At 43.9% G+C, this 25,367-nt stretch overlaps 1 protein-coding gene and 1 long non-coding RNA gene across 2 annotated transcripts in view; one reads left to right on the forward strand and one right to left on the reverse strand.

Annotated features, from left to right (window-relative positions):
* CDH9 (cadherin 9) overlaps positions 1-25,367 on the forward strand; it is a 128,755-nt gene that overhangs the window by 79,907 nt on the left and 23,481 nt on the right. The window contains exons 4-6 of the mRNA XM_081918197.1: positions 10,163-10,282; positions 12,635-12,802; positions 24,908-25,095. Coding sequence (XP_081774323.1) covers positions 10,163-10,282; positions 12,635-12,802; positions 24,908-25,095 — 476 coding nt within the window. The remainder of the gene's footprint in view (positions 1-10,162; positions 10,283-12,634; positions 12,803-24,907; positions 25,096-25,367) is intronic.
* LOC309373878 lies at positions 16,461-22,831 on the reverse strand. Its single transcript, XR_014170265.1, has 2 exons — positions 22,797-22,831; positions 16,461-16,650 (listed from the first exon to the last, which is right to left on the reverse strand). It is a non-coding gene; the product is annotated as an uncharacterized lncRNA (long non-coding RNA).

The raw sequence follows: 25,367 nt of genomic DNA on the forward strand, positions 1-25,367 counted from the left end.
GAATGTAACAGTTTCTAAAGTTAAAGTCTTTATGCATCTAGTGAGAATTAAATGGTGCAGTTCCCCAGCTAATCAATGGACAAATATGTGCAAATGTTTTCATATGGACACTCGTCAGTCTCAAGAGACAATGGAGGGCACCTCTGGGAGTGAAGTCCAACTGCTGGAGAATCACAGTACCTGTGGCAGCTGCAGAGACCAGTAACTCATAACTGCTGCATCCTGCATCATTTTTGCTGCATAGCAGGACTGAAGTGACCTCTCAAGGGGGAAAGCCTGGGCAGTGTGTATGGAGGTCCTGAGCTGCCCGAATTACAAGACCTGCCTCTTGGTCTAACTAATGTGGTCCAAAGGAAAACAACACAAGCTTGGCTGCAGGAGTTGCTGAAAGGAGGCTCACAAGACACCATCCAATTGTATTGGGGACTTTACTCCAGAGTTGTGTAGTGTTTGCTCTTTAGCCTTTCTTATCCTGAAGATGTCTTCAGGGGCGTAGGAAGAGGGGCAGAGGGGGCAGGCTGCTCTGGGTGCCACTCTGGGAGGGGTGACAAGATGGCCTCTGCCTGCCCACAGCTGTAGAGCAGCCAAGGGTATTCACAGTTCGTATGGGTGCTGCTGATGTGACAACTGTACGGGCTGCTCCTCTCGCATGGCGACTGTATGGGCTGTTGCGCATGAGCAGCCCATACGGGATGCCGCTTGCGTGGCATTCCATACGACCACTGTGCATGAGTGGCAGCCCGTACAGACTACGCATGTGCGGCATCCTGTATGGTCGCCGCACATGTGTGGTCCGTACGGGATGCTGCTCGTGCAGTGGCCTGTATGGTCGCCATGCAAGTGGCAGCACATACAGCCACCATGTGTAAGCGGCAGCCCATACGGCCGCTGTGCATGAGTGGCAACCTGTACAGACTGCGCATGTGCGGCATCCCGTATGGTCACCGCACATGTGCACTCCATATGGGATGCTGCTTGCGCAGTAGCCCATACAGTCACCATGCATGTGGCAGCCCGTAGGGAGTGTGCATATGTGCCATTCCGTATGGAGTGTGCACAAGTGGGATGCCACACATGCGCAGTCCATACGGGCTGTGCCACCCTGGGTGCCAGGGAGGGTTCCTCCACCACTGGATATCCTACAAAGTAGAAGGTATGGGTTCTTGGGGTTTATTCCCAACACCATTCTCAAGGCAACAGAGGTTTATGATTTTCCTACATGGGCTTCCTTCCCAGGTTGACGAGCTCTCTCTGCCCTCATGTTAGGAAAATAATGTTATATCACAGCATAATGTTATATCACAGATGCTGGGAAATTCTTTCTACTGTACATTGGTTTGTCTGCTAAGGAGCACGCACACATTGCTATGAAGATTCTGGATGGTATTTTTGGAGTGCAAACTCAGATCATGCAAGTGACTGGCTCAATATTTGCTGTTGTGTGAGAGCACAACCTACAGTACATTCAATGGTTTCCTTCTGCTGAACACAACAGGGGAAGATGAATAATGGCAAGTGGATGAAATTATGAGAAAGCATATTTTCCTTCTTTTTGTGACTGAATAACATAGTAGAAAGTCAGGGAATGAAGAAAGTAATCAATCAAGACTGGATACATTTACCTTTCCTTTGCTGGCATTCCTATTTCCTGCTAGCAGTTTAAATTGTAACACTTCATTGCAAGATTCTTCAGATTTCTAATTGAAAACTAAAGGCTGCATTTCATCTGGTTGAGTATATTTCATAAGAGCTCAGCATTTTATAAGTTGAATTTATACACCTGTTCTGTTAGCTGAATTTTGTGATGCAGCTCTGCAACCGAAACAATGTTACCAAAAAAAGCATATAGTAGGAGAAAGTGTGCACAAAGACTTATATATTAGTGAAAATAATACATAGAAATGCATTATGTTAGCAAATAATTCTTGCAAAAAATGTGCATGTCAAAACTGAACACAACAATGTGTTTTTTAGGAGAAATCCACACCAAAATTGCTGGTTAGTTTTTAGGAGGGTTTGTTTTTTTCCTAATGTAGATTGCTTCAGAAATCCAGAAAACTGAACTTAACATTAGACAAATGAGAAATCAAAACTGGCAGATCCTTCCTGCATGAGACCATTGAGACTAAGGAGGAAGGGGTTACAGTGACACCTCTTTGGACTGGTTTTAAGAAGGCAGGGATGTGGGGACTTCTTACTGAGGTTAGTGGTGCTATGTCACATTCACCCAAATGGGCCAGCCTCCCCTGCCATAATGACTAGTAGTTGTGGGTAGCTCAACCCATATACGGTGGATATTGGGACCTAGAACCTTTGTCAAAGGTATCATGAGCAGAAAATGTAGTCATTTGGGGCTTCAGAAGAAGGCAGAGAGCATGGTCTTCATATCTAACTATTATTTGGCCTTCAGCTACATCATTTTAATAGGCTTTCATGGAAATGGTGTACCTTTCAATTTTTGTTGGGGCAAGGGGAGAATGTAGAAAATGAAGAAATATATGCTATTACTAGGGGATGAGTCGCTGTTCGCTTCACTCATCAAACTCACCCACCCCATTCCTTTACACCTTGACAAAACCTTCTCTCCCCTTAGACGTTGTCAAAACTCTCTTTTGTGGATTGGGCCACCTGACCACTTGCTTACTTCTTTGGCAGCCACACAAACTGCAGCTTGATGACATCTTAAGGAAAGTACATATTAGGACAGGCTTTCTCAACCTCGGCCCTCCAGATGTTTTGAGGTTACAATTCTCATCATCCCTGACCACTGGTCCTGCTAGCTAGGGATCATGGGAGTTGTACGCCAAAACATCTGGAGGGCTGAGGCTGAGGAAGCATGTATTAGAAGATACACATAAATGACATTAAGGTAAAGGGACCCCTGACCATTAGGTCCAGTCTTGGCAGACTCTGGGTTGCGGCACTCATCTCACTCTACTGGTCGATGGAGCTGGCGTACAGCTTCCAGGTCATGTGGCCAGCATGACCAATCTGCTACTAGTGAACCAGAGCAGCGCACAGAAACGCCGTTTACGTTCCCACCGGAGTGGTACTTATTTATCTACTTGCACTTTGACGTGCTTTCAAACTGCTAGGTTGGCAGGAGCAGGGACCGAGGAATGGGAGCTCACCCCATCACGAAGATTCAAACCACCGACCTTCTGATCGGCAAGTCCTAGGCTCTGTGGTTTAACCCACAGCGCCACCCACATCCCCATAGAAACGACATTACTTATGTTTAAAAAGTAACATTATATATGTCCTTCATGAAGTCTATAAATCAGGACAAAGTAGCATGGAAAGTTTCTAGAAATTTCCTTCCATCCCTTACCTGGTAGCTAACTTTATGCGTTCAACATTGAAAATGTCAGAAATAGTCTCTAACTTGTGAAAAAAAATATAGGCATATCAAATGGGAGCTGTTTTGAAAGTAGAATGCAAAGACAATCTGTATTATGCAGACCCACTTCAGAAGCACAAAATATTTACAAAGTATGCAAATAGGGCTTCGGCATAGTCAGACAATGTGCTTCAGCATTTTTTCTAAGGCGACATAAATTATTGTGAAGTCTCTTTCACACACGTAGAACGAGCAGGCAAAGAGTCTTTGAAAGTGGCTTCCAAAACTTCAAGGAGATAAAGGACACCAGAAATAAAGTAATCAGGGCTTGGGAATGAAGGACCACATTCTGACACTCAAAGAAAAGGACAATATCATCTGCACACGATGGAGCATCTCATTCTTCAATGTTGGGGCAATCTATATTTGTCCAGTACACATAAAATGAGTTGAGTTAGCACATGAGATCAATTTGTCAGCTGCTCAACAATTTGGAAAGCGGGGAGCAGCAATCTCTCGTTGACAAAAGTCTTACTGCTACACATGTATTTTGCTGCAGCTGTATGGTTTGAGCTGCACCCAAATGTTTATACAGTCATACCTCGGGTTACAGATGCTTCAGGTTGCGTTTTTTCAGGTTATGGACCTGCCGAAACCCAGAAGTATCAGAACAGGTTACTTCCGGGTTTTGGAGGTCGTGCATGCGCAGAAGCGCTTAAACATGCTTTGCGCATGCGCAGAAGTGCCGAATCGCAACCCGCCTGTGCGCAGACGCACTGCTGCGGGTTGCGAACGCTGCGGGTTGCGAACCTGCATCCCACACGGATCACATTCGCAACCCGAGCATCCACTGTAATGTCATGAACCAAGTGTGACATGTGGACTGGAGAGACCTGAATTTGATGCACCACACATCTAGCTCACTGCATGGCCAAGGACACAACAGGCTCTCAGTCACACCTACTTCATAGGTTGAATGTTATGAGGACAAGATAGCATAATCCATACCGTACATCGCCCCAAGCTCTTCATGGGAAAGGCAGCATGCACATCTAAGATATTAATTGCATAGGAAGAGCCCTGGTGGGTCAGCTAAAAGACCTATCAAGTCCTGCATTCTACAGTGGCTGCCCATATGCTTATGAGAAGCCCACAAGCTGGACTTGAGGGCAACAGTCCTTTCCTACTCTTCTTTCTCAGCAACTGTTATTCAGAGGCATGGCCCCAGTGATCATCTTGGCATTATAAAGTCTTTTGGGCCTGCTCCATAAGGAAACAAGAGTACACCCTATTCAAAAAGCCCACAATCTCAATTGCAGCCACTAGTGCTTATTACCCCAGCAGGAAATGGCATCTGAGACTGGACTAATGCTACTCAGAAAAGCAAAGGTATTGCAAGCCCTCGAAGATTTTGCAAGAGTAAATAGACAAAGATGCACTTGTGTGCTTATAACCCATTTAGTCTCACAACAAGGACTGCTGCCTTTACACTTTGCTCTCCCATTTTGCATCACATAATGCTCTTCTCCCCTGCTTTCTGCTACATTTGTTTAGTCTTCAACAGCTTGTCCTTGAGCGAAGCAGGGTCTGTTAGTAAACTGGCACTTTTGTAGAAAAAAGAGGTTTAATAAAGTGCTTAACATTCACATTGATATGGTTATATTTGTTACAGAATAGCTGCAATGCACACAAATGTAGTAACTTACTTCCTGGACAAATGGTTATGGGCTGGATGAAACAGTGCACTTGAATATGCAGTGTACATGTAGGGATGCAGGTGGTGCTGTGGTCTAAACCACTGAACCTCTTAGGCTTGCTGATCGGAAGGTCAGCAGTTCGAATCCACTCAATGGGGTGAGCTCCTATTGCTCTGTCCCAGCTTCTGCCAACCTAGCAGTTTGAAAGCATACCAGTGCAAGTAGATAAATAGGTACTGCTGTGGTAGGAAGGTAAATGGCATTTCTGTGTGCTCTGGCTTCCACCAATGTGTCCTATTGCACTAGAAGTGGTTTAGTCATGCTGGCCACATGACCAGGAAAGCTGACTGTGGACAAACACTGGATCCCTCGGCCTGAAGCGAGATGAGCACCACACCCCATAGTCGCCTTTTACTAGACTTAACCACCCAGGCATTATTTATCTTTTTTTCAAAAATACATGAATGCGCATTTACAACTTGGGTGTGGAACTTCTGGCCCTCCCTATATTGTTGGACTACATCTCCCATCATCCATGACTATTGGGTCATGTTGGCTGGGGGTAGAGGAGAGTTGGAATACAATAACATCTGGACCATAGGTTTCCTACACCTGATTTATATGCTGGTAGAGAATTGGGGGGCATTGGGACAGAAATCTAAAGAATTGAATCCTGATGGTTTGGAATAAATGGGGTTAAATCCTAAATGAGTCTGGATACAATCTATACAGCTATACAAAACAAACTTGCCTTCAAACACATAGAAAAGTTACTTAACATGGTTAATCCAAAAAAATCTGACGTGTTTCTAAATCCCTGCCTGGTAAACAGGGGACAATTGGAACAGACAAGATTTTTTTGCTGGGTATGAGTAATATAGCTACCGGGAACATAGGAACTTACTAATGCATTAAGATATGTAAGTAAACATGTGGAAAAATAGTTAAAAGCAACACAATTTCTTCTATGCATAGGATACCAGTTTGAGAGGTTTTGTTACGATGCTAAATTGTTCATAGTTGGCAATTTCTGAACAAACAAATAATAAAAATTCTCCAAAGTTTATTTGAAAACTGCAACAACCTTTCACTGGATGATTCCACACAGCAACAAAAAGGTGGCAGAAGGCATGAATTTCTGGGAACATGATGACTGGGGGTAGCAAATGGCCACATTTCAAGGTTATGGCTCCTCATTTCTGGAAAACCTTGAACATGGGTGTCGAGCCAGGATTGATAGTTATAGTGTGAATATGTATTCAGGAAATAGATAGGAACAGCCTTGCCCTGGCTTTCAAACTACAGATAGAAAAATAATTACCTCAGCCTCCTCAGTCAGATTTTCAAAATGGTAGCATGAATCTCCTAGTTTCATACCACCACACTTCCTTATAATAAAACACAAACACACAAACTTCCTCTCACACACATATTAGCCATAGTCACAAATATCCAATGCAGGTCAGCCCACTGAACTGAACACCATATTCTCATGAGCAACTGTACGGGTGGGATGGGGAGGCAGTGAGCATTAAACAGAAAATATAAATTCCCAAAATGTACAAGAATAAGCCTCAAATTGGTTATGCTTCAGGCTTCGGGTTTTCTGTTGAACCTACAGTCCTTTATTCTGCTGTCCAGAAACTGAGAGCCATAAAATATCTTAAGCATGAAAGCAGCCAGATGTTTCCACCATGACTTCCTTGATAAATTACTGGGAGAAAAATCTTCCCCATTTGGAAATAATATCTTAATTTGACTGCAGTCACGACTATTTGCAACACTCATAGTAATGCTTTATCAACGAGAAAGCAGGAGTCCCCTTCACTGACTAAACACACCTCTAAATCAAATGCAATCCACAGCAAGGGCATTTCAGAGTAATAAAAGCCCCATGTTGTACTCACGTCACCATGTCAGATCCAATTTTATACAGAGAGCACAAAGCACTGGAAGACTGAAAATATCTGCGCCTCTGTGTGTTGTGCTGTCTTTGTTACAGGCGCAGATTGAGCAATAATGAGCAACGGCTCTTCACGAACGAAACAGGCAAAAGTGAGAGGGGCCTCAGAGGAGATGGCATCCTCAAAACCGACAGGTTAAGACGGAAGATGCCGAACTCAGAACTCACTCTCTTTGGGGGGGGGGAGTGTGTGTCATACTCTAAATTGTGTTCATGAAAGTTCAGACACCCACATATCCAGCTGAAGAAAATGCAGACCCAAAGCAATTAAAATAAGAATACTGCTGGAAACTTTGCAAGTCTGAGGACTGGACGTGCATAGGATTTTCCTGTAAGTGCTTGAGGCATTTTTTTTTTCCGGAAGGAGAAGGGTGACTGGCCATTGTAGAGGTTAATAACATTACTGTGTGGAAAGAATGAAGTGTTTATCTCTCATGACACCCCGTGGAAGCTGCAGTTGCTCTTCATTTAGACAGCACACCATACATTTTTAAAGCATTTTCTTGCACTTTCACAGTTACCACCCGCCCCATCCCCTGAATCATGGGGCAATTCCCAACACCCTTAACAAACTACAGTTCCCAGAATTCTTTAGGGGAAGCCATGACTGTTGAAATTGTATAATAGTGCTTTAAGTGTATGGTGTGAGCCAGGGGCGCCAACTACCCCACCCCATTGAAGAGGTCTGGTGTCACGTGGCACGTCCAGCCCCCACCCGGGGCATGAGCACTCCCATAGGCGGTGGGGGGAAGGGGGCACTGAGTGTGATCTTCGCCCTCCCTGTGTCCCACCCAGCTTTGGCCCCCCTCCATATTTGGGGCAGGGGGCTGAGCCCCCCCAAGTGCTTGCCTCAAGTGCTTGCCCAGCGGTGTCAGGGGAAGGGTGCACAGAGAGTGATCTTCACCCTCCCTATATTGCCCCTGCCTGGCACGTGACCGTCTCAATATTGGGGGCTCAGCCTGCCCACAAATATTGAGGAGGCCCAAGCCCCTCCTGCCCCCTATAATTGCTGCCCCCTGGTTTGAGCAGAGACCTTTCACTTCATTTTGAGGTGAAACCAGAGATACAAGGAAATAATAAGATCAGCCCATCTCATGGTCTTGGAATGAAAGCTGCCCATGTTAACCAATGATGACATCCAGGATTTTAGCATAGCTGTGATCTGGAAGCAATGTATCTTCCAACACCCACACCCCAATCCACAAAAAGCAACCCCAAAGACTTCATTGCCTTTCTAACTTGCCTTATTTTTGTGGATTTTTATTTTTTAAAGCTATTTAAACCTGGTTAAAATGGCCCCATCAATATCAACACTGCTGTCACCTTCCTTTGCCTCCTATTTTCAGGAAGGGAGACTTGTGCCTGTGAGGGAATAGCTGACATCAGAACTCTGCAGTGGATTGCTCTGCTACTATGGCAGGCTAGAAGGGGGGCTGAAGTTGGTTTCTGCAAGAAAATACGTCTTGTTATGGTAAATATTATTCTGAAACCTCCCTCACACCCTTTCTCAGTTCAAATCCAGGACTCCTTCATATGCAGAAGGCTTGCACTCCATTTACTTATGTGTAGATGCCGTGCACATTTGTATCTTTTCAAAGCAACCCCTCCCTGCAAAAACCCACCCTCTCTTATCCATTTGAAATAAGACCCAATTTAAAAAACAGTATGAATTCATGCCTTTACTGCTAACTTTGGTTTTGAAGGAGAGGTGTGCTACATAGCCCTATCAGAACTCAGCTAAAATCCTGGATTTCTTCATTAATTTCTACAGGCACTCCTTCCTAAGGGGAGGGGGGGGGAAACAACCTCAGCAGCTCAGTGGGTGAAGTTGAGCCTTGTGGGTGAGTCTAACTATTAAGTCTATGGGTGGGACGACTGTGGAACTTTATTTCCCTGCTCAGTCAAGCCTTCCTACACAGTGCCACTTAGTAATTACAATCAATATTACTGCTCTTGAGAAATGACATACCCTCCAACATTTCTCTGATGAAAATAGGGACGTCCAGTGCTATTTTTCTAGAAAAAAGAAGTGCCGCAACTCACCACAAACACCTCTGTCATTCTCTTAGAATGGCAATGGCGCCCACCTAAGAGGTGAGTACTGGCTGAAAAAAGCCCTGGGGACATCTTATTCCATACCCTCCAACATTTCTCCGATGAAAGTAGGGATGATCTAAGGAAAAGCGGGACATTCCAGGATTAAATCAGAAACCGGGACGGCTTCTGTAAATCCAGGCCTGCCCCTGGAAATTAGGGACAATTGGAGGATCTGATATTACTGTGATTTAATTATTCTGTCGATGCTATTAGTCACCTTGAGTTTCCTTTGTGGGGGAAAGGTGGGGGTATATAACTTGATTGAATAATATTAGAATGAAGTTCATTGGTGTGATTGCCAAGCTAAGGCCCAGCTCAAAGATAGGCTGACACTTTTGTTGGCTTCTGTCACTTTTCTCCCCCTTTCCCTTCTCTTCCCCTAGACCTCTTATTAATCTATATTCTCTGTTTTCTCTCACACCTGATTTCTTAATATTTCCTCAGTTGCATGCTGTGCTGAGTGTATGTGATCTCTTGTCATACCAGCTTTTCTATTCAGTGATGTTTTAATGATTTGTTTAAATCCCTCTCTTCAGGGCGAGATCAGTATTTCCTTTCCAACTGACTCTACTGACTAAATTGCAGCCTCTTGATTGTTTCCTTGGTAATTTTTTGAATCTGCAGCATTGACTAGCATCCTTTTGGCTGCTTCTAGGCATGACAAGGTAGGGCCTACAGGCCTCTGGTGTCACAAAGGTGTCCTTAGAAGACCTGAAACTGCATGATTCTGGTTTATTTGGGTTAGCCCAAACTGATGTCCAGCAGGAGCCAAGAACTAAATTCTATCTAATTATCTCACTTCTGATGGGTAAAATAATACCTTTAAAATTGTGTTTTTATGTATCCTACCTCTGCACCGGGGTGCTCGAAGCAGCTGGCATGGGGTTTCACCCTATTTCATCCCCACAGGTAGGTGATTGGACTAAAGCACTCAGTGGATTTTGCTACGGAGCAGGAATTTGTACCTGGGTCTTCCCAGTCGAGTGCTATGCCCAATATACATAACCTAATTTCACATTGTGGATTTTCACCACCCCACTGTTGCTCTTTTGCTCCTTATTTCAGGTACTTCTGTTATCCAAGTGACAGCTACAGATGCTGATGATGCTAACTATGGCAACAGTGCCAAAGTTGTTTACAGCATCCTTCAGGGCCAGCCGTACTTCGCAGTGGATCCAGAAACAGGTGAGAATGTCTATTGACTTGGCTTTCTTTTATTTATGCCAGCTCTGCTTTATTCTAATTATCTGGAGTTGTTGTCAGTCCTTTTAGTATTTCTTTCTTATATTTCCCCCCATTTTTCTTTTGTTTTTTCAAAGGTTTTTCATTGATATATTCATATACAGTGGTACCTCTGGATGCGAACGGGATCCGTTCCAGAGCCCCGTTTGCATCCTGAAGCAAACGCAGCCCGTGTCTGCGTGTGTGTGGGTCGCGATTCACCACTTCCCCGCATGTACGTGACATAATTTTGAGCGTCTGCGCATGCGCGAGCAGCGAAACCTGGAAGTAACGCGTTCTGTTACTTCCGGGTCACCGCGGGGCGCAACCCAAAAACGCTCAACCCAAAGCTACTTCAACCCGAGACATGACTGTACTATTTATGATCATCTGTTATTTGGTTGGAGCAGTTACTGCTGACTCCACCTTTTTTGGGGTGGGCAGAGGGGTCCTTGGGCAAGGCATGCTCTGTGGCCCCTAGTAACCTGGAAGAGGCAGACTGAACAAAAAGAGCAGCACTGGCCCGAGTTTAAGCCCTGGGAGTGGACCAAAGTGGAAACCTCAGCAGTGAGGGCCGGTCCCTGGCCTCGCCCCCCTAAGCCACCATGGATTGGCGCAATTCAAACCAGGGCTTGGTGGGAACTCTGCAAGCATCGTGGAGGTCAGGGTAAAGGGCCAACAGCCCAAACAAACATGATATGGCTTCGAGGGAAGGCAGGAGCCATCATGCCAGGTTGCAAGTGCTGCCCACCATTGGACCGGGTAAACGGGCATTCTTTGGTTGGAGAAGTTACTGCTGACTCCATCTTTGCAGGGGCACAGGGGTCCTTGGACAAGACGTGGAAGAGACAGGTTGAACAAACAGCAAATTTCCTCATAATGTCTCTTCTTGTGTGTGTTGCACAAAATAACAACAACAATGCTTTTTGGTTGGAGGGATATTTGCTGATTTCAATCCCCCATCAAATGCCCAGTTTGCATCCTCTTCTTTAGCTGGCTCTGTGACAAAGCCATACTGCAGCCACACTGTGAACTATAGAAGGACAGCTGATTCGTAAACCTGGTTGTCTGGCTTCATTTGCATATCATTTACATGAGCGTGGCAAATGCCAAGCCGCAGCTGCTGGATGCTGCATCGGCTGTGTGATATTTTGGAATAGCTGATGCAAAATGAGAGCAAGAGGCAGGGAATGGAACCTTCTGAGCCAGCTCAATAAAAAATCATGACCCACTTTCAGAAACCATACAATTTGGGGGAAAAAAAGAGGAAGGGGGGAAAATGCCCTGTGATTTCTAAATTGCACAGAGCCCAATCAGAGCAGAAATGATGAAATTGATAATGGGTGGGAAAAGTGCATTGAAATGAAGGAAGCTGCATGCTGTTTTCCTACCATCCCAAACCCCACCTTCTCATTCCATCCTGGCTGTTCTAAGAACCATCAAGGTTAGGCAGCCATCTTTTTTGGGGGGTGGGGGACTATTTCCTCTGGTTAGGTCTTCCCATACTGAAAAATGACAAAGTACAGCAAAATGGCTTGAAGAGTGGAAGAGTGAACTGTATTGCTTCAGACTGTAGTTGGTGGGTACTGGTTTGGATTGCTGCCCCTCCCTGGTGTAACAATATGGCACATCCTTTTCCTTGATGTGTGCATTTCCTATTTACATGCTCTTTTTTTTTAATGTGGTCCCTCCTTAACTACAGTCTGAACTGTTGTTGTTGTTAGTGCTTTTAAAAAAAAAGTTTAGGGGGAACTCTCATTTTCCTGCTCATATTGAAATACTGCCCCTAAGTGAGGCCAAACTTAGATTCACAAAATGTTTAGGGGTATGTGTACCCCTGCATCCCCCCAGAAAAAAAGCACTGATTATTATTATCCCTCCACCATATTCAGCTGCATGTATAGTTTCAGTCCCTGCCATGATTTTGGAGAGGGCTGCAAACTCCTGTTCATTGCAGCCTTTCATCCTAAATGGAAAAATAACCACCAGTCAAAGTTGTTGTTGTTTTCAGAAAGCTTTCATTATGACAGATGTAACCATTTTTGTTTTTCCCCCCCAGAAGGATAATTACATTGATTTAGTGCCAATTTTAAAAACACTGAGTAATGGGAGCTTCTTGCTTCCCTCTTTTCTTGCTGTGACATTAAACTAGTCATGGACTGAAAGCCTTATTTCAGTGCATACACCTTCAATTTTGTTTATTTACTGTGGATTAACTGGCACAGCATATCTGACACAAATCCATTTTAATACTCTCCTTCGACCTACTCCCACCTTCAATCTCATATTTCCTCCCCCTCTTCTCTTCCCTATAAGGCATCATCAAGACTGCTTTGCCTGATATGAGCCGAGAAAACCGAGAGCAGTACCAAGTGGTCATCCAGGCAAAAGACATGGGCGGCCAGATGGGCGGATTATCAGGAACCACAACAGTGAACATCACGCTGACCGACGTCAATGACAATCCACCTCGATTCCCCCAGAGTATGAACCATTTAATACTTCAGATGTGTTCAAAAAGCCTCTTTAAACTCTGTAGTTCAAGCTTCACCATCTGGGGACGTAAATGCAGATGCAGTTCTGATGTTGCAACTATTTAAGGTCACACAGGAACATACATACATACATACATACATACATACATAATACATACATATATAATATTTCCAAAGGAAATAAACAATGTTAACTCCCATAATAGTGTTAGGTCTACAAGCAAAAACAAACAAACCAACAAAAGCTAGAGGTGCACAAAGCTTTGCTGCTTGTAGAATTATAATCATAATTATTTATTATTTTATTATTTATATGCCGCCCATCTGACTGGGTTGCCACAGCCACTCTGAGGGGCTTCCAACAAAATATTAAAAACACAATAGAAAGTCAACCGTTAAAAACTTCCCTAAACAGGGCTGCCCTCAGAGGTCTTCTAAAAGTCAAATAGTTGTTTATCTGTTTGACATATGGTGGGAGGGCATTCCACAGGGTGGGTGCCACTACCAAGAAGGCCCTCTGCCTGGTTCCTTGTAACCTTGTTTCTCTCAGTGAGGGAACCGCCAAAAGGCCCTCGGCACTGGACCTCAGTGTCCAGGCTGAACGATGGGGGTGGAAACGCTCCTTCAGGTATACTGAGCAGAGGCCATTTAGGGCTTTAAAGGTCAGCACCAACACTTTGAACCACTACCAAGAAGGCCCTTTGCCTGGCTCCCTGTAGCTTCACGTCTCACAGTGAGGGAATTTCTAGAAAGCCCTTGGAACTGGACCTCAGCGTCCAGACTGGACAATGTAGGAGAAGACAGTCCTTCAGGTACACAGGGCCCTGAAGAGTCAGGTGATAGCTTTAAGCCTGATTCTACACAGCTCATAAACCATGAAACAGAATGCAGCAACTCCAATATATTGTGACCTGCCAAATGTCCAGTTTTTATTTTTAATCCCAGGCATGAAGCAAAACCAGGACATTTGGCCGCTGACGTGGGCAAAAGGTTGCATTCTGCTTGCTGGGAATCTAACTTGTGCACAATCTAGGTCACATCCCAGTCATATAACTAAATAGCCACTACTGTCCTTTTCCATCCCATGTGGTTCACAAACTGCACAGTACTTGATGGTGGTGCTGTGGCAAAGGGGAAGTTCTCAAAACTTTGCACCCAGGAGCTGCAACCAGCATGATGTGCCTGATTGCTGCAGCACATGGGCTCATACGCACACATGGATGATGCAGCAATGCAAATCACAACAGCTCTCATATTCAGGCGCTTATTCTCACAAATGGAGCCACAGGCATTGTTGTTAGGCTGATCGGAAGGTCAGTGGTTCAAATCCATGAACGGAGTGAGCTCTCTTTGCTCTGTCCCAGCTTCTGCCAACCTAGCAGTTGGCAGTGCAAGTAGATAAATAGGTACCACTGTGGTGAGAAGGTAAATGGAGTTTCTGTGCACTCTGGTTTCCATCACAGTGTTTAGTCCTGTTGGCCACATGACCTGGAAAGCTACCTGTGGACAAATGCCTGCTCCCTCGGCCTGAAAGCGAGATGAGTGCTGCAACCCCATGGTTGCCTTTGGCTGGACTTAACAGTCCAGGGGTCCTCTACATTTTACCTTTTGTACCCCACCCTGGTGCTCTTCAAAAGCCACAAAGCCCAACTAAATTAAAACTTTGTAACCTATCGGCCGCTCTCTGCTTTCTACTATTTATCGGTTTTGTTCACTTTTTTATCATGCTTATAAAATATATGTATTCACTTCTCCTCATGACTTAGCTCAGAGGTCTGCTTAAAATGCAAGGGTGTGATAGAGTAATTAATCATACTGAAGTTGGCGAACCCAAAGTAGGCTAGTATCACATATATTTTGCTGTAGTGTATGTCACTCAGTGACAGTCTCATAAAGACTACATATTGGAAGGTACCCATAAAGAAGCTTTGATATCAAGGCTGCTGTTGTTGGGTTGTTTTTTTTTTTTTTTAGCTCTTAGTCTTCCCTGTGGCTTCTTTGTGAGCACAAAAGAAATAAGAGCCTATGGAGATTGGTGTGCCTTCTTTTTAAGGTCTTAGATTATTTTAGTTACAGCCTCAAATAACAAGTAAGTGTGCCCTTTATTCACTGGCATATCAAATCACTAAGAGTCAACAAACGTATTGTGGCATAAGCTTTTGTGCACCTGACAAAGAGGGGTTTGACTCACAAAGGCTCATGTCATCATACAGTTGTTCCACTATATGAAAACTCAGTTTTCATATCCTGACAGCTGCTTTGTTTGTGGAAAAACCTTCTTGGAAAGAGCTAATTTAGAGTGGAGATTGAAAATGAGTGTTTTCAACTTTTCTTGCCCAGCGTTACTGTTGCAAGGTACAAACCCCTCCCTGCAAATTGCTGTCCCTACCAAGAGGTTCCAGGTTCTCGCACACATTCAGATACATACAGTGGTACCTCTGGTTACGTACTTAATTTGTTCTGGAGGTCCGTTCTTAACCTGAAACTTCTTAACCTGAAACACCACTTTAGCCAATGGGGCCTCCCGCTGCTGCTGCACCTCCGCCGCACGATTTCTGTTATCATTCTGAAGCAAAGTTCTTAACCCGAGGTACTATTTCTGGGTTAGCGGAGTCTGCAACCTGAAGCGTATGTAACCTGAAGCATCTATAACCCAATATACCACTGTATGTTAGATACCCTGCACAAAGAGAAGTGACTCAAGGGAAAGATTTGTAGCAGAAATACTGTGGGTGGAGAAAGGGAAGCATACCCTCCTGCTGCCACTTATTTGTCTAAATCAGCCCACTAAAATTTATTTTCTGAAAGGAGGGTGGCTGTTTGGATTTTGAGTGTAACATCCAGCTCAGGCTTTATCTGAACTCTACCTGTGAGGGCAGGGCCAGTGTCAGAAATAGACAGTGTTGGCCACTACAGTGGCCTACATCACAGCAGATGGGCAGGGATCACAGCAAGATAGGACCTTATACCACGGTCACACCCCCCCCATATATTTAAAGCACTGTTAAACTACTCTAACGGTCATGGCTTTTTGCAAAGAATCCTGGGAAGTGTAGTTTGTTAAGGGTGCCAAGAGTTGTCAGGAGACGACTTGCAGTTAAGGGCTCCTGCACCCTTAACAAACTGCACTTCCCAGGATTCTTTGGGAGAATGTGTGTCAGTTAAAGTGACATAAGGTTGCTTAAAAGTGATGGTGTGCTCTTGGTATAAGTCAGCTTCCTATGTTGCAGCGTATGGTGTGGCCATGACCCAAGGCAATTTTTTTGCTCCCTCCAAAAGAGTATTGTCGACACTGATTGGCAATGGCTCTCCACAGTTACAGACAGGGCACATTCCCAGTGAAATCTGGAGCTGCCAGAGATTGGACCTGAAATCTTCTGCATGCAAAGCACATGCAATACCAGTGAGCCCTCGAGCCCCTTGACTTTCTCCTCCTTCCTATCATTGCTTGTTCACCTGTCCTCTTTGAGCATGCCAGCAAGGGCAAGACATAAGAGAAAGAGCCTCATCTTCCACTTGACTTGAACTCTGTCAGTTATACGGATTGGGCAAAGTGCATGTATCGCACTGGCGGCAGGTGGGCCCATTCAGAGGAGGCACCCACCCTACCCCCCTTCCACCCGATTGACTACACACTTGCACATATGTAACAGATCCAGGGGATCATTTATCAAACACATCTTCAAAGTCCTCGGTTCTAATCTTGACTGACCATCGAACAATCAATCTTAAGGGTTATATGTGGACTGCCCTTCTTCCTCAGAGACCTATATCCAGGTGTGTTAATTATTTTTGTTGCTGAGTAGGCTAGCTGTGCTTCTCCCCATTCTACTCCACCTGAGAAAAGAGAGGAGTAGGGATTATTTTAGAGTCAAGAAATTGGCTATTAAGAGTCAGGTAGGGGTTACTGAACTGGAATAACAATCAGAGTGTTAGTGGCAGATAATAGGCTCTCAGGAAGGACAGCTTTCTTACACATTCTGGAAAATGTGTTTGTACCCATCCCAGAAACTCATCCCCCTATCATCATTACATGTATCCGGGAGAAGAGTCAATTCCACCATTACTCTTCTTCCCCCACATTATAAAGCAGGTGGAAGTCAAAGGAATTTGTAACATCCAGCTATTCTGATACCGGTCCAATATTAGGGATTTGTGAACCAGCTTTTTGGAGCTAAATTTACAATCCCAATGCCTTCTTCCATTCTTATTCTTATTTACCCACTTTGTTACCCGCAAAGTTAAGATGGATGTACATAGGAGCAGAGTAAACTGCCTTATACTGAATTAAATCATTGGTCCAGATAGTCTATAGTGACTGGCAGAGATTCTTTCAGGATTCCAGACAGTATCTCCTCCCTGGAGATGCTGAGAACTTAATCTGGGACCCCATGCATGCAAAACAGATGCTCTACCACATGACAGGTCCTAAATGAAAATGCACTCTGCATTCACATAGATTTCCTTCTTCAAATTTCCCTCTGTTTGCCTAAGAATTTAATTTTCTGAAACAAAGTTTCCTTGCGGGTTTATTTTAGTGATTTTGGAACAAATGTCTATGTGCTAAAAAAATGCAAAATCAGCACAGAGGATTGCCAGAGCATCTCTCATCATCTCAGAACAATAATGAACCACATCTGCTTCTAGCAATAATTTCTCCCATTCTGTCTGAACAAAGCAGCACCCAGGTATAATATATGTGTGTGAGAGAGAAGGACAGGCAGACAGACAAAGATGGATGTGCATTGTGATCAGAGAACAGATATTTGGAGCCACCAAGTACGTAGATTCAAGAACTACAGCTGCCTTAAAAACTGGAGAGGCTCAGCTGCTACTTGCTTTTTCTCTATAAAAGTTCACATTTCCCCACTATCCCAGGAAATTTATTTACAACAAGGAAAATTCCCCTCACCTTGATAATCCATATTTAAATTATATGTAATGAGCAATACCTCTTATGTTCACTTCTGGTTATTATGCTCATAGTTGCCTTACCTTTCAAAAGAGTGCAGTGCTGACTTTAGACCAAAGTCTTCTTCCTGATTTTTTTTGTTTTCTGAAGGCAGCTAATGGGCACCTTGTATGCTGACTTAATTGTAGGTACAGCTCCACATCTCCCCCTAAAGGGCCCTTTCCCCTTTTACTAAATCTTGGTTGGATGCTTTTACAGGACTGGTATAGTGCAATCAAGTTGCTTCCTCTAATTTTAAGAAAAGCAGTTATTTTAACATTCAAAATGTGTCCCTTCTTACACCGACATTTTATCAGATTTCTTTTGTGCTGCTATGTATTTGCCTTCACTGATTTAGAGCTGTTTCAGCTTTGTCTCTTGCCAATTGAAATTCAAGCTCTTAACACCGAGTTGTGATTACATGGTATTGCTTCTGTTTATTGACTGTCTGAGCATGAGTTTAATTAGGTTCTTGGTGCAAATGCAGGTAGAAAAATACACCTTTCAAATCCCACTGTTTTTCAGTCATTGTGAAATTCCTTTGCTGCACCTGACATGATAAAAAAGGGCTGCGGCTGGACCCTCCCAGATGGTCATAAAACCGGATTAGATTTCTGTGTCAATCGCATTTGCTGCCATGCCCAAGCTGAGGTAATCAGCAAACAGCATCATCTCAAAAATTGTACTGCCATCATAGTTAAAAACCTGACAAAGAAGCAGCAGTCATCATTGAGAACATTTCAGACATGAGGCTGAGAGGCAACTCCACCATGACATTTTACAGGCCCCAATTATCAGTTCCCACTGAGGAATACCAGAAAGATCTACACAATCTGATGAAGGAATTTCCTACCAACATGCAAATCAAAAGCCATACATCTCAGGAGCCTCAACTAGATATTTTCTATTTGCTACCCAAACTACAGAAACCACAACACTTTAGGTGCCCCATAAGTTTAAGTTTCTGGTACCATCACAGATGGGGGGTTTGGATATATGAACTCTGTTTGCAGGCCATATGCCACCAGTAGTCGCGCTTGGTTCTGAATACAACCAACTTTCTGAGGAAATGACAATCCGGTGACAAGCTTCCAGAACACACTACCCTAGACTACACCAATATCTCCACAAGGATAGGATATAAGCCATCAGTAATATAATCCTAGATGGAGTTCTGGCCACCAAACTTTGCCACTTGAAACTCACATTCATTTCAGATTTAGGGAGAACATTTATCTTCAGATCAATGGCTCTGCCATGGGCACTCTTGGATGGACCCAAAGTATGCCAGCATCTCATGGCTGATTTAGAATACCCCATTCTCATCACCTGTCTCCTAAAGCCTCTCCTCTCCTTGAAACACACTATACCTATGTCTATATCATCTATCTATCTATCTATCTATCTATCTATCTATCTATCTATCTATCTATCTACCTATCATCTATCTATCTATCTATCTATATCTATCATCTATCTATCTATCTATCTATCTATCTATCTATCTATCTATCTATCTATCTATCTATCTATATCTATCTATCATCTATCTATCATCTATCTGTCTATATCTATCATCTATCTATCTACCTACCGTATATCTATATCTATATCTATATCATCTATATCTATATCTATATCATCTATATCTATCTATCTCTATCTATCTATCTATCTATCTATCTATCTATCTATCTATATCTATCATCTATCATCTATCCTGCCCATCTGGCTGGGTTTCCCCAGCCACTCTAGGCAGCTAATATCATATATAAAAACACCACACAACAAAACATCAAACATTTTTAAAAAACAAAATATCATTTACAAGCAACAAACAAATCAATCAATCAATAGGAATCAACAGCAACAACAAACAGTTTACAGTTATGCCCAAATTAAAATAACCACCAATGCCAACTAGACATTTAACCAACATCAAGCCAACAAAAACAAAATTGGAACCATTTAAAACATTTTAAAACATTTTAGCCAGTTGTCAGTTGCCACATTTATGACATCTTTATCATCTGGACTTATCAATAGAAGACAGTTTGAGCAGTTCTACCCAGATTTCAATAACCTTCAACCTGACATCAACTTGAGCCTTGACCTATTCAGACAGCAGGTTCACTTTCTTGAAACTACTGTAAAATTATACAATGGACATACAGTATAAGCATCACTATACATAGGAAACCAAATGTCTGCTACACCTCCTTACATGATTCCAAAGTGCATCCAGAACATGCACTACAAAAACTATCGTCTACACCCAATCTCTATGATATAATTGCATCAGCAATCTCAATCTCAATCTCTATGATATAATTGCATTCATGACACTCACAAGAGAGAAAAAAGTTACATCAGGCATTCATCAAACCACAGCACCTCCCTCATCCATTGATGTGGGAGATCAACCAAGCCAGAATGGTACTACTACAGGACAAACCTTGAAGAGAAAATGACAGAAATCCACTTGTCATTTTTTTATAGTTCCCAGCTGAAACCACTCAAACATAACCAGTGATCTATAGGCTATTGTCAGTCAATAGACACCTCAATTTCACAGGCCTTGGGTGGTAGGTCTGTACTTACAGAAAGCCCCAGACAACTACCCCAAAGCAACCACTCATCAGCAACTACAGGCCACATAACAGAGATCTGGGGCCAGACCCTGCAGTAAACCCAGATGCCAAATCTGTCCCTCTTTCTACTCTGGCAACACTATTACACTATCTAATTGTGGATTGTGCCAGTGACACAATCAGTTGTTCATTCACCTGCTCATCTTCCAGAGTGATATATGTTATCTCCCAGCAGTGTCTTTCAGCATTCTGCATAGGACAAATAGCCCAGTCTCTACACAAAAGAACCAATTAATGTGTTCCAGGAAAGCTTATGAAATAATAAATATACTGTAATAAATATAGTGCCACAACACCCTTTCTTGTATCTGCTGCAACATGCTACCATGGCTACCACTCTGTAAACCTCGTAACTTCAGACTGCACATGGACACAGTATATTTTAAAATATGTATTTTAGTATAAAAATAACCTTATAAATATTGCCTTATATAAACACACAAACCCAAAGAAAACTAGAACATCCTCAGGAGTTAGTCAAGTCCTCTCCTTCATGTTCTCCTTTTGTACATAGAGGGAAGTTTGGGGTTTTATATGACGGACCACTAAGAAATAGACCCTCTTACATGCACAATGAACCAGAATGTTCCATACCTTTTCGTCTCTCACTTTGCTCTGCACAAAGTGATCTTGACTTTATCAACATAGTTTGTTCTGAAAAGAAAAGAACAACCAATGCTTCGTTGGTGACATTCCAAAGTCTTCATTCATGACCTTTAGGACTGTGGCCCACAGACAGATCACAGAGTACATCAGACCTCAAGTACTCATGTAATCAGTGCTGGATTTACGTTTAAGCTAAGCAAGCTATAGCTTAGGGCCCCACTCTCTTGGAGGCCCCCAAAAAATTTAAAGGAAAAAAACCTGAATGTTCCTTTCTAAAGTATAAGATAAAAAACAAATAAAACCTACAAACAGCAACAGTGTTTTCTGTTCGGAGGTCCCTATGATGTAAGTAATGGGCCCCGCCTGCCAGCCTGCTCCCTAAAATATCACTGGTTTGCTCATTTCTATATATAGGGTATCTACATTCTGTATGGACTGGTTGCATACTTCTTAATTGTATTTCAGTTCAACAATTACTTTGATAAAATACATATTTTGTTATGTGCTTTAGATACACCAAGCAGTGGAGGGCACCAGGCAGAGAGTCCGGGGAGAGTCCGGGTAGGGGAGAGCGGGGAAGTAAGTGAGGTGGAGCAGGGACTTGGTGCCTGTGCACCTCCAGCGCCCATCGGATGTGGGAAGGCTCTGGATGCTTTCCTGCAGTCCGGAGCTCTCTCCACTGGCTGTGCGACATACCACCCCCTCGGTTGTGTGGTGTGTGCTTGCATCCCAAGCTCTGCGTATAATAAACATGACTCTACCACCGCTCCCCCCATCCACTCTACCTCAAAAGATACCTGTGCTCGAGGCTACACACTGCAACTGCTGCCCCCAGCGCCCCTCCCTCCTTCCCCTGCTTCTCCATACCTTGCACAGAGCCTGCCTCCTCCTGCTGCCCCCACCAACTCTGCACTCCATCACATGAACCCTGCCCGATCCCCTCCCAGTCACACTCTCTCTCCCCCCTTCCTCTCCAAGCAAGGACGGCGAGACTGCGGCTGAGTGAGCGCACTTCTTAAAAAGGGTCAACAACTCTGGGAAACGGGGGGGGGGGGTGGCGGGCGCTGGAGGGATCTTTGCACCACAGCACCGGATATGCTTAAGACGGCCCTGGTGATCAACAAAGCATCTGCTGTAACACTGGGCTACAAACTTCAATGTCCACATGTGTAGAAGCTTCTCACTTTCTTCTCTGAAGGGAAATGCTTATTTGTCTGCATTGTAGGCCTTCTATATTACAGTGGTACCTCTAGATGCGAATGGGATCCGTCCCGGAGCCCTGTTCACATCTAGAAGCAAACGTAACCAGTGACAACACGTCTGTGCATGTGCGCATCACTTTTCACTGCTTCTGCGCATGTGTGTGACATCATTTTTAGCGTCTGCGCATGCGCAAGCAGCGAAACCCGAAAGTAACGTGCTCTGTTACTTCCGGGTTGCCATGGAGCACAACTCGAACATGCTCATCCTGAAGCACATTTAACCCGAGGTATGACTGTATATGCTAAAACAATCTCCTGAATATGAAAGAAAATGAGGAAAACCGTGGGCTTATAGACCCCTGTGCATGCATCTGAACTCCTGCATAACTGGCTGATTGCTATGTAGCATCCAGGACTGATTTATTCCCAGTGTCAGAAACATGACGCATCTCCTCAGTTCTGAGATTGGATTGAAAAAGAGAACTCAAAATAGAAAGAGAAATTGCCCCTTTGTTTCCATGCCTTTTGATCAAAGTAGACATGATATATTCATTCGCTTAATTTTTAGCTCACATTTCAGTTCAAAGAACATCTCCAGCGTAGTTCCTAGAAAATAAAATTAGGCTTTCTAAACCATTCAATTATTAAAACAGCTAAAATATCCAATTACCATATGCAATTCAAATCACGAATCAGCCACAGCAAAAATAAACAGGAGCACAAAGATATTCATTATCAACTAACTCAAGACTTTAAGAAACAGAAATCTTCCCACCCTGGTTCAGCTTCTTAATGCAGAGATGAGTTATATTGGTAGATTTCCTTAGGCAGGGAGTTCCACGGGGAAGAGACAAATACTGAAAAGACACTGATTCTTTTAAGTGCCTCATGGGCACAAAAATCTGTAGAGCCCAAAGTAGGGCGAAATCTAATGACCTAATCATACAAGGAAGTTCATATAGGAACAAACATTCCCTTAACAGCGAAAGCCTATGCATGCTTATTCAGGAGCATGTCCAATATTATCCAATGGAACGTGGTCGCATATATGTGGGCACAGAATGTCAGCCTGGCAGAGCAATGCCAGACTTGGGCTGTGTGGCTTGGACAGAGGTGCTGTCAGGGGCGTCTTACCCATAGATGCTAGGGGTGCGGGGCACCCAGGTGCCGGGCTCTCAGGGGCACCAGGCCGTGAATTCAGGGCCTGAGAGTTGAGTCTGGGGAAGAGCCCGCCCATCTGTCAGTCGGAGTGCCGCGGTGGGCTCTTCTGCTGTGTGCAGCTGTGCGCTGAGGGTTTGGGGCTGACTGAGCCAGCAAGACACTGAGCCAGCCAGCCTACTCCGCCCTCCTGCATGCCTGGGGATGGGCAACCTGGGGGGGGGGGGCAGATCTTTGCACCCTGGTGCCACATATGCTTAAGAGAGCCCTGGGTGTTGTCCCCTCCACCAGCTAAACCAGCCTCCTGCTAGCCACTACCAACAAAGTGACACAAGCCTCGGTACAGCATTCCCCTACAAACAGGTATGTGGCAGTGCCATCAGCAGGATTCCCACTCCAGAAAACAGCAAGTGGTCTTGAAGCCAGGCCTTCTGGAGGCAGGGTGAGGCTGAGCTGGCCTGGGATCCATTGGATCCCAAGCTGAGCACACCGATGTCAAGTGATGGCAGCGAGCCCAATCGCTGTGCCAGCTTGCAAACAATTGTTCCATCATGAGTTGTAAAGGTGCATTAACAGTGGCAAAACCCCACCCTCTAGGGACAGAAGGTTTGGATTGTGCTATAAGAAATTTTGGGCTGCTGTGATGTTGTGCATCCTTCACTTTGTATGTGAGCACTCAGCTTTTCCTCAGAAGTCCTGAGTGACAACTTGGATCTTTACAAAGGATTGTTTGATCTAGGCAAGTTTTCCAGATGTACTCAGATTTCCCCTACAACTCTGAAGGCAACCAACGTTAAAAGTGAGCAAACTGCTATGCTCAGGTTTCTAATTAGAGCCCTCATACTGAATTTCCCACTGCTTGCTTGGAAAGCTGATCTTACTTTGAACTATGTAATATCCACACAGATCAGCTGAATGTTACCTGACTTTACCCCATCCCTGAGCAGAAAGGTAACAAACCCTACTGAGAAATTTGGGCTTATTTACATTAAAAAGAGAGGACTTCTTTTTAAAAGTCCAACACGTGTGTTGCCTGAAGAGAGCCATCCAAAACCACCTCAGATTTTGCTTCAGGCAAAATCCAGTGGCAGTTCCATTTCCAAGATCTACCAGTTTCTGAGGCTATGTAAACTAAAGAAACCATTCTTGCTTTTAGATTTAATTTTCAAAATAGGGGGCGGAGATCATTAATGGCACTAGACAGTTAGTGCCGTAACCACTGCAGGGTTCCTATTTGCATTTGAATTTCTAAACATTTGCAAGAAAAGTAGCAGTAAGAGGCTTTTGAAGCAGCACAATCTTTTCCCACCACAAGAAAAAAAATCTCTTGTCTCTGACAGGTACTCCTTACCACTGTGTTCAGATTAACTCTTGCCTTGTGGTGCTTTCCTCAACTCACCAGGCCACTGAGGAGCCTTCTCTGTTTCTTCTCGTAGCATTTTAAAATTATGTATGCAGATGAAACACCTATGAATATGTGCACACTCTCTCACACAAGTTTCTTGTGTTGTTGTTTTATTTCCCAGGCACATATCAGTTCAGCTCCCTGGAGTCTGCAGCACTCGGAACTTCGCTTGGCAGAATAAAAGCCAATGACCCCGATATGGGTGAAAACGCTGAGATTGAGTACAGCATAGCTCCCGGCGATGGATCGGACATCTTTGATATCATCACTGACAAGGACACACAGGAAGGGATTATAACTGTCAAAAAGGTTTATTTTTCCTCCTTCTCTTTTATTGGACTTAGCACTCCAGGTCTTAGGGTGTGTGTTTTCTCCCAGACAGGAGGGAGGAGAAGGTTCCCTGTGAGGTCAGCTGCAGAGAAGCTAGCATATTATGTCTGTTCTTCTTCTTTTCATTGCCAGGTAACCGTTAAACTTCAGAACTTGTGGTATGGGGTTTTTTTGTTTTGTTTTGAGTATGTCAGTTCACCTATAGAGATATCCTTGGGAGCTCAGGCCTGTCAGATGCATTCAGACATCCC

Source organism: Podarcis melisellensis (genome assembly GCF_964234715.1).
Source record: "Podarcis melisellensis genome assembly, chromosome: 7".
NCBI lineage: Eukaryota > Metazoa > Chordata > Lepidosauria > Squamata > Lacertidae > Podarcis > Podarcis melisellensis.